The sequence below is a fragment of the Amaranthus tricolor genome, chromosome 13 (assembly GCF_026212465.1).
Source record: "Amaranthus tricolor cultivar Red isolate AtriRed21 chromosome 13, ASM2621246v1, whole genome shotgun sequence".
Lineage (NCBI taxonomy): Eukaryota > Viridiplantae > Streptophyta > Magnoliopsida > Caryophyllales > Amaranthaceae > Amaranthus > Amaranthus tricolor.
The window spans coordinates 14,962,294-14,972,404 of NC_080059.1; the positions used below are offsets into that span (position 1 = coordinate 14,962,294).

The 10,111-nt window shown below is 31.2% G+C and overlaps 1 protein-coding gene across 1 annotated transcript; it reads left to right on the forward strand.

The window, feature by feature from the left end:
• Nucleotides 1–1,393: 1,393 nt before the first annotated feature.
• LOC130798152 (peroxidase 27-like) lies at nucleotides 1,394–3,464 on the forward strand. The gene is made up of 4 exons (XM_057661035.1): nucleotides 1,394–1,666; nucleotides 2,342–2,533; nucleotides 2,628–2,793; nucleotides 2,875–3,464. Exons 1-4 carry the CDS (start codon nucleotides 1,460–1,462, stop codon nucleotides 3,288–3,290), a joined length of 981 nt encoding a protein of 326 aa, XP_057517018.1. The 5' UTR covers nucleotides 1,394–1,459; the 3' UTR covers nucleotides 3,291–3,464.
• The last annotated feature ends 6,647 nt before the right edge of the window (nucleotides 3,465–10,111 follow it).

The window sequence follows — 10,111 nt, forward strand, 5'->3', positions numbered from 1 at the left end:
TCACTGATCGGTTTTAACGGGTCGGGGCTGATCTGTTACAGAATCACTTATGGCAAGCAAAGTAATCGAAACATTACCCACACATTAAAAAAACAAATTAGGGAATGGATTCTCTTATTATTTCATTTCCAACCCTTCAAAAGCAGCTACCAAACATTCCCTTAGTCTGTTGCAAACTGTGTCTCTAAATCATTTCAGTTATCCGGTTGGTGTATTACTTAACCATGAGAAATCTGGTTTTGTAGGTGAGGTGCAAGGAAATCAGAAAAGTTGAGGCCTTGCAGTCAAAAGGACTGTTTACAAAAGTTGGGGAGTCAGTCGAGAATTCAAAGAGTGATACCTGCTACAGCATTAAAGTAAATGACATGTATTTGCCGCCCTGGATAATTTGCTCCATGTGCTCGGCGGTGAGCTCTACTAGGAGCAGTTTTGAGGCAAGGTGTGTGCTTTTCTCTCCTTTTCTAATTTAGAGCTACAAATGTTGAAATTTGCAAATGAATTGCTAAAATCGTTGTAAGGAATTGCAACGATACTTCTTCTGCTACAAAAGAACTCGTTGCAAAAAATAGATACCTTTTGCAACCACCATAGTCGTTGCAAAAAGCTTTAGCTACGGCTGTACCCGCAACAATGGAATTCGTTGCAAAAATCATTTTTAGCAACGAAATCAGGTTTTTAGCAACGACTTTTTCTGTTGCTAAAAATAACTTTTCTTGTAGTGAAACATTAAAAAATATTTAAATAGTTATTGGAAAAAATATATCGACTACAACTATTAAAAAAAATTATTTTAATAAAATTAGTGGAAAATAATTTTATAGATGTTAAATCGTCTAGTCGTATACTTTTATAATTTAAAATTTTTTATAATTTTTAAATGCGAATAGTTGAATATATAAATGATCAAAATAACAAATTAAATTGTATAAAAATAAAATATAGGAAGTATAGTGATATGGAGTAAGTTATGCAAGTTTATACAATTTGTGTGTGGGACATATATAATGCTTGTCTTTATAATTAATAAACTAAATGCATCGTTCATAATAGCAAATATCGCTACAAAAGGGTTAAATCGACAAATGTTTGATTAAAAATTTAATATATATATTTTTTTTCATAATAGCATATAATCGCTACAAAAGGAGTATATGGAATTTCCGCACAAATAAGAATGATTCAACAATAAACCATAAAGCGTTGACTTTCTACTTATAGTAAAATTCATTGTCATTACCATCTAGCAAGCCCACATGAGTTGACTATCATCCCTTCAAAACTAATTATTGATTCATAATCTATCAGACTTTGCCAATTTAAAATAATACTTACATTGTTTGAAGAACTTTTCATGCGGACTATTCCCATACTTCAACTATAAAAGCACAAACATTCTACTCACAAATTACAACACTTCATTACATTACATTTCTACTCACAAATTACAATAACTTTTACAATGACAACTAAGATATTTCAAAAGTTGTTCTCCTTCTTTTTGTTGCTTGCCATGGTGAACGCTCAAGAATTGTCTTTAGATTATTACAAGTACTCGTGCCCTGGTGTCGAGGACATTGCTAAAAGGATTACTGAGCAATATATTTCGAATATTCCCGGCTTTGCTCCCGGTTTGCTTAGAATGGTCTTTCATGACTGTTTTGTTAGGGTATGTATGTTTATTATTATTATTATTATTATTATTATTATTATTATTATTATTATTATTATTCCCTCTACTATATAATACTTTCTTCATTATTTACTAAGATAATATTTTACTTCTAATATTACTTAAATCACACTAAGTGTCTTTCATTTATGCTCCTATAGCCGAGGTAAATGATTAAACACACGTATAAATATGATTGCTTCTAAACTTTTCTTTTTTAGTTTGCCATATTTTGCTTTTTGATAAAACCCTCGTTTATAAAGATGAAATACATTGGTGCGTATATGAGTATATGACCATAAAATCTGGAGTAATAAATCCGGATTATGAATTTGAATGTGGCATTGAATTTCGTATTTTAAAAATTAATTTAAGAGATTTAGTCTGATATAATTATATAATAATAACAATAATATAGCTTGATCAAATTGAAGGCTTCATCTAAAAGTTAAAGGATACTATAAATTGAGATTTGTAATTAATACATGTGTAAGTACCTATGTTATTTTACGTTTTCTCCAGTAGTTTTCATAATTTAGAGACAACATTAAAAGCAAGAAGAAAACAACAAATTTACTGTATAATATAATATATTCTTATATCACTTTTAGGTTTATGTACTTTAACACATTTCTGACATACTCTAAATTTACAATGGTTTAATATTTTTAGGGGTGTGATGGTTCTGTATTAATAGATCCAACGGAGTCCAACAACCGAACGGAGAAGACTGCTCTTCCCAACGTGACACTCAGGGGGTACGAAGTCGTTAATGCTATTAAATCTGCTCTAGAAAAACAATGTCCTGGTGTTGTTTCTTGTGCTGATATATTAGCTTTATCTTCTCGAGATGCCATCCGAACGGTATAAAGCATTTCATGCATGATGGTATGTGAATATGTCGTCTTAATCAACATGCGTTATTAATGAACAATCGTTATTTAATTACATGTTACAGATAAATGGACCTTTTTGGGAAGTTCCTCTTGGTAGAAAGGATGGAAAAATCTCATTGGCTTCAGATGCAGATACTCTTTTACCATCTCCATTTTTCAACTTCTCAAGTCTTAAACAAAACTTTGCATCATTGGGTCTAACTACAAAGGATTTGGTAGTCTTATTAGGTAAATTTCAATTTCAATAATGCGACATTCATATTATATTTGAAAGTCAACGATGATAAAATTTTCATTACGGTCGTGTAGGTTCGCACACCATTGGACAAGGTCACTGCTTCGTCTTTCAGAGCCGACTATACAACTTCTCGGGACGAGGAGACACAGACCCTTCATTATCTCCTAGTTATGCTGCATTCTTAAAGACTAAATGCACGCCAAATCCAAATGACACCCAATCAGTTGTTCCATTGGATAGGATTACACCAAGAGTTTTTGATGAAAATTACTACGTTATGGTAAGCCAAAATAAAGGGCTATTCCATTCTGATGCAGCCCTTTTGACTAATCGTGCGACTAAGAGCTATATCTACCAACAAATTAAAACTAAGAGATCAACTTTTGCTCAAGATTTTAGTGTGTCTATGTCTAAGATGATTAAACTTGGGGTTCTTACTGGTTATCAAGGTGAAGTTAGGAAGACATGTGGTGTTGTCAATACATAAACTATGATCGTGCTTTCGTCCCTCTCAAATTGTGAACAATGATTTATTACCTAGGCAAACAAACAACATTGTATTAGCAAACTTACAAAGACATAAAGTATATATTTTGTTATTGAATTTTTTTAATCATTGAAATTGAAATTAATAAACTTGAATATATTTCTCCTTATTAGATATTCAAATATATATGTCTAGTAATTGTTCATGCCGCCTTTGTAAAAACTTGAAAAAAATATTTTAAAAAATTAATAAACTGTTATTTATTGATTGGCAATGCAGTGACAAGTATATACTAATCGACATTTACTACAACTATAACAACTCTTATAACACAACAACAATTAGCAAAGAATTGGCAAGAACATACAAATCATCTAAATAATCTAACCCTAATTCTTATACATCCAAAATAATAAATCTAACTTAGACTCATATAAAAAATCCATGTATTATAGTTAAATTTAAAAAATATAACTTGAATTAAGAAAAAAAAGAGTATCTAAAAGAACATGAGTTGAATTTGGGAAGAAATTGCTCACAAGATTGAAGATTACGGGTGGTGGTTGTTGAGTGAGTTTCCTATAACACAACAAAAATTAACAACAAGTTCTTTATAATGATTGAAATTGCTAAAAAATCAAAATCAACCCTCATTGGAAAAAATAAATTGAAGAAGATGATGTTTAGTGCGTGAAGATAAGCGTGGAAAATTTAGGGTTTGAAGAGATTGAGAGAGTGAAAAGTATGGAAGTGGGATAATAAAACGAAAAACCTTTTTGCGAAACCACAATAAGCTTCAGTCAAAGTCCGATGAATCTGTTGCGGAACCTTTTTGCGATTTTAAGGAAAAAAGCATTGGAGCAAAGTATTGGTCGATATATTTCGGCTGATTCGGGCAAAACTTCGTGCAAATTTTCCAGTAACTTGAAAATTATTGTTTGTTGTATATTTGAAGCACTTTTCTCTTAAAACAGGAAAAAAGTTATGTTTGTCATGAAACTCTCAGCATTCTGAACAACTTACATCCAAAAATATCAAATTTAAGGGAATGTCTTTTAGTGAGGGCTGAGCAAAAGAATATGACTCTCTACTCTCTAGTGATACATATAGGTAGAAGTTATTCGGATTAGAACATTAGACCAAACCGATTAATAATTATTGTTTAGAGATTTTAAAAATTAGGTTTTGTTAAGATTTGAAACGTTTAAAAACGAATAATTTAGGTTTGGAAATTCAAAAACAGAAAATCGAATTATGAACCAATATAGTTGTAACTTGTAGAGATAGACCTATTTGGTGAATAAAAATAGGCCCAGAACACCAAAGTCACGCTAAAGTCATAATCCTAGGTTCCTAACCCTAGCGCCGCAAGGCCCGTGACCCTAACGCCGCAACTCCTAATTCCTGACTTCTCACTTATTCCCTTCAAGGAGAGAAAGGGAGAACAAAATACAGATCTTGTCCATAACCTTAACGCCGCAAGGCCCGCAACCCCTTTCTTCCTTATTCTTCATTTAATCTCTTCATCTTCACCTTTGATCTTTAGTCTTTCTACCTTTTAAGGTCAATCTCTTGATTTTTAATCGTTTTTTTGTTTTTTGATTAACATTAAATTATTTGTTGATTTTTTTTTGCTTTATTCTTTTTTTTTATCATGTACTTCCTTAGTTTCTTAATAAAGTTCCTATAAGAATTATCATGGTCAAGGTCATCAGCCCAACATCTCACACAAACTCATAGTCGGGGGGAAAGGTAGAGATAGATGATACCCTTACCCACTCTCGAGAGAGCAGAAAAAATGCATGCAGTCAAATAAAATCTCCAGGTAGCACATAAAGTTTGTTCACAAAAATTAAGAAAATAAAATTTTTTAAATAGTGGATATGGAGAAAAAGTGGAGACCATAAATATGGAAACCACAACTAATAGAAAATATATTTTTGAAGTTAGTGAGATACATTTGGTAATCATAAGGAATATAAAAAAGATAAAATAAAATTAGTGGAATATATGTGGGGACCACAAGCATTATTAAAATATTAAAATAAGGATAAACAAGGTTATTTTTATCCAAAATTTATCATATATATAGAAAGATTATTTATAGGAATAATAAATAAAACAATCTAAAATGACAAATGAAAACTTCTTTAAGAAACGAAGGGAGAAGTAATCTTCATTGTTTTATCAGTTTTTTCGCTTAAAATACATAATGTCGTTACTTTTTTGATCTTATTTTCTTTTGTTATTTAAGTTTTATTCTGATTTTTCATCTTTGTTTCGTTTAACCGGGGTAGATTTTATTTGTTTTTAAACATAGATACTTCGAGGATCAAGTAAACATAGATGCTAGATTATGGATTTTTAGGGGTCATGGTTGGATTAGGTTCAGCTAGATTGGGACTTAGACCCTTTTATTTTTGTGGTTCTAGACATAAATATTCCGCCTATTTTTTAGTTTGTTATAATACAAATACTAGTAGAAAATTAAAACACTAATATTATTATTAATATTAGAAATATTAAGACTAATTCTAATTTTCATTCATATGTGATGATGTGACTTTAGGAGTGAAACTTATTTGGATTAAAATCGCAAATCGAAAGAGACCAAACCAACTAAAATAATTAAGTTTGGATTTGGTTTTATGAAAATAAAACCGAAAAACGAATAATAGAATCGAAATAATTGATGTTGTAGAGAATTGTATATTTTAAATAAATAAGCATTATTTTTTAACAAATACCTAAAGTAAGCTTGATCTAAAACTAATTGCCAAAATAAGCTTCTGTAGCTCTAAAGATGAGGCTTGTATTTGTTCCCTATTAGCAACAACAACAATCAATGGAAAACTAGTCAAAAGTAAAAACACAAAAAAATATATTTATTCCCTTATTCGCTGTTAGTAACAGCTAGGGGTGTTAACTAGCGAGTACCCAGTATTTCAGATACCCGTTTATTCAGGTATCTATTTTAACGATCCATGTTCAGATCCAATTTATAATGGTTTTCGAATTTCGGGTATCTGGATAAATCAAATTGGAACATCGGATACCCGGTTATATTATTTGTGTTTTTTTAGGATTTCTTTTGATAGAGGTTTCTATTATTCGATAGAATAGTTCAAAATTAAACTCAACCCTTAATATATCACTATTAACTTTTTATGGAAGTGGAATTAAAAAAAAAAAACGAAGAAGAGGGCATATGAATATGTTCAAGAACCTTTTAGGGATTTTAATATATATATTGGTCGAGATTTAGTATTGCAACTGACAGGTAGTTTTGATGCCTGCAGATTCGTTCGAAGCTACTAAATCTCGGCCGAAACTTCTCTCAAATTATTCCAGAAGCTTTTTGGAGTTTCAAGCTGCGGTTGAAGTTAAAGAATTGCGGCTGGGCGAGATTTGGAATGTCTTGCTCGATATTTAAGTCGATCTTGGTCGAAGTTTCACAAATATTTTCCAGCAACTTATTTTGAGCTGTGCGAGTTGGAATGATTTTTAGCGACGCTATCTAAATCTCGGTCGAGACTTTACTTAGATAGTGTAACACCCCTAATTTTTATAAGTATAAAGTATAAAATACTATAAAATACTATATTACATAAATAGTATCTCATAGCAGCGGAATGTAATACTCGGGTATCCGCCATACTTAAAAAGTGTAAGGCACCAAAAACAAAATTGAAAACCATTATTATGTAAAGAAAAAAAAAATGCCCTAACACTAATTTATTAAAATGCACTCATGACGTATAATTTACACCGCTCAACACTCATGCATTAAACACGTCGAATAATATGCCATTACATGTGGAAAATAAAAACACAAAATATGAGCCACAACTCTGTAAATAGTTACTCTAACGTGTCAACCCATTTATACTTGAAAATGTTTGACTTTAAAATACTAGTTTTTTGGTGTTATTTGAAATCCACAAAATCGTAAATTATTTATAAATTTAATACAAATCAAAATATACTCTTATGGTATAAAATCATTGGATTGTCACACTTTTTAAATTTATTCACAATGTACATTTATATGATGTCACAAAATATACTCATACCTGAGACCACCAGAATGCACGCAACAACACTAACCAACTGAGCTCCCTCACTCTTATGATAGAACGTTTCTAAAATGACATGCCTAAAGAAAAGGAGATCGACCGATCGATCTACATAGATAGAGGGTTTCTAAAATCGCATGCCAAAAGAAAAGGAGATCGACCGATCAATCTACATAGGCAGCAGGGACAAAACGAGAGCTGTACCATTTTTGCTTAGTTTTCTTTCCTCTATTTCCCACTTTACTCTTATAAACCCTAGTTTAATTTCTTTTGTTTTTCTTATCTTTATTTTTATTTTCTTAGCTAAAACTTTATCTCATTGTTTATTTTTGTTAATTATATTTATTTTTTCTCTTTTGTTGGTAATTATTTGAAACTTTGAAGTATTTTAATGGAGTTTGGTGATGAGTATTTATGGATTTTTGTTATTTGCTCTTGAATCCTTCCCAAATTTATTGGTAATTTCTAATCTATTTTATTTTTAGTTTTTCATTGTTTATTTATTAATTTTAGTTAGTTTATGGTTTTTCTTAATTATTCTTGTTACTTCATTTTATCCTTGTTCATGTTTATCCCATTAATGCTTTGAATGATTGATTATTATGTTGATAATGGATTTGGTGATTATGTTTATTAATAGTAAGTAATTTTTTAGGGTTAGGATTAACTCAATCCTTGTGATAACTTGATGATGATGATCTAGTTGATTTTGGGTTGATTAAAGGCTTAGATTGGAGGTTATTCCATCCATTGGCTAAAGATTATTATGATTGCTTCCAATATACCAACGAGGTCCCGAACCAATACTAATTAATTTATTTATACTCCATTGTTGCACGTATCTGTTGAGAATACTTACCCTACTGCAACAGATTTGTTCTTCAAGGCTTCTACTCCAATAGACAGAAGACACAACTAGGTGATCAAGGTTTATAAGGAAGTCCAGGCTCTGCTCACCTTTGGATTACATCCTACAAGACATGTTTAGTTGCACGTGTTTATTGCAGCTTCCTACCTTAGTGTTTGTATAAGTTTGTTATATGGTCTTTTACACGTGTAAACATTAAATAGGCTAGCATTTGTTTCTGTTATTATCAGTGGCGCATCCAAGTTTCGGAGTCTCAAGGGGCATCAACTGATGGACAAAATTTTGGCAGAGTTTTAATTGTAAAATTAACAACTATTAAAGTTTTAAATACGACGTACCATAAAAACAAATGAAATAAAGTAAATCAACTGACTTAATTAAAAAAATAGGATGAAATAAAAACAGACAAAATTACTAAAATAAGGGAGTATTTATTATCAAAAGACTTCAGTATTAGTTTATTACACTTTTATTCTTACCAATAAAAAAGTCTACTTTGAATTTTTTTTTTAAAATATGCCTAGGGGCACGTGACCCCGTGGGCTCTAACACAGTTCCGCCACTGGTTCTTATGTACCAAAATTAGTTACAACTATCTTTATTTAGCATAGATTGTTGTTCTCCCTATATATAGGTTTCCCTTCTTGAATTAATAAATAAAGTTAATACTTTCATATTCATTTTCTATTCTTTCCTTCTGCTCTCACAAAGTATCATAGTTTAACATGGTATCGGAGCTATCTTATTTTTTTTGTCTTTTTTCAAGAGTCTTTTTCCCTTGCTTCAAAGATCTTTTTTCTGCAGTTCATAATGGTGAATCGGTTCTCCAATAGCAACAATGGTAATGCTCCTATGGATCCAATGATGAACCTTGCATCAGTGTATTTTCTTAATCCTTCTAACAATAATCAAAAGCTTGTGAGTGTTGTATTCACAAGTATTGGGTTTGCAAATTGGAAGAGGATAATGGTGATTGCATTATCAGCGAAAACAAACTTGGGTTTGTGGATGGTTCTTTAACAAGACCCACAAATCACCCCATAAATTCTAAAGCATGGGATAGAGTAGACAATATGATTATGGGTTAGATATAGCCTCTCTTGAGGACTCAATTGCCAAAATGATTTGTCTTACAACACCCCTAGGGAAATTTGGATTGAACTTGGTGAAAGGTATGGCCAAATTTCAAATGGCCAAATGTTCTCCCTTCAAGAAGAGATGCATAATTTAATTCAAACCCTAGACATGTCTATTTATAATTTTTTTCACCAAGATCAAAACCTTATGAGATGAATTTGATTGTCTTAATCCTATACCAACATGCTATTGTTCTGTTGCATCTATATGTACATGTGAACTAGCCAAAAAGTGCTTCAAGATGTAACAAAATAGCAAGGTTATTAGTTTTTTGATGAAACTAAACAACAAGTTTAAACAAGTAATTAAGAACACAGTGGTTCTGATGAAAGCATATCCACTTAGGTGAATCCAAAACGAGCCACAATTTACATTTCCATATGAACAATTTTTAGGGGTATTTTCCTGAAGACTTCCAAATTCTCCCTTCTAGCGGAATCACCATCACAGTGATGTCGTCATGGTATTTCCGGCGATCACCTTGTGGGATATCTGACAAGTCATGAAAATCCATACCTGTACGCACTCAAGATAACAATTTATCAGATATGTCGGTGTAACTAGGTCATTTAAGAGAACCTTTTAAGGGCATTTAGAGAAGTCTGAGGAAATTGAGAAATATGAGGATGAGTGAATTCAATCATAATCAACAAATTACTTTTATTTCCTCAAGATCTAAACTTCTTAGTAAAATGATGTACTGACTTAAATAGATATTCATTTTTTTAAGCACCATTCAA

What these genes read in the sequence shown, in the direction of transcription:
- LOC130798152 (XM_057661035.1), top strand. Translation starts at nt 1,460, where the DNA reads ATGACAACTAAGATATTTCAAAAGTTGTTCTCCTTCTTTTTGTTGCTT. An exon ending in CTCGAGATGCCATCCGAACG is followed by an intron (nt 2,534 to 2,627) that starts GTATAAAGCATT and finishes TACATGTTACAG; the next exon opens with ATAAATGGACCTTTTTGGGA. An exon ending in GGATTTGGTAGTCTTATTAG is followed by an intron (nt 2,794 to 2,874) that starts GTAAATTTCAAT and finishes ACGGTCGTGTAG; the next exon opens with GTTCGCACACCATTGGACAA.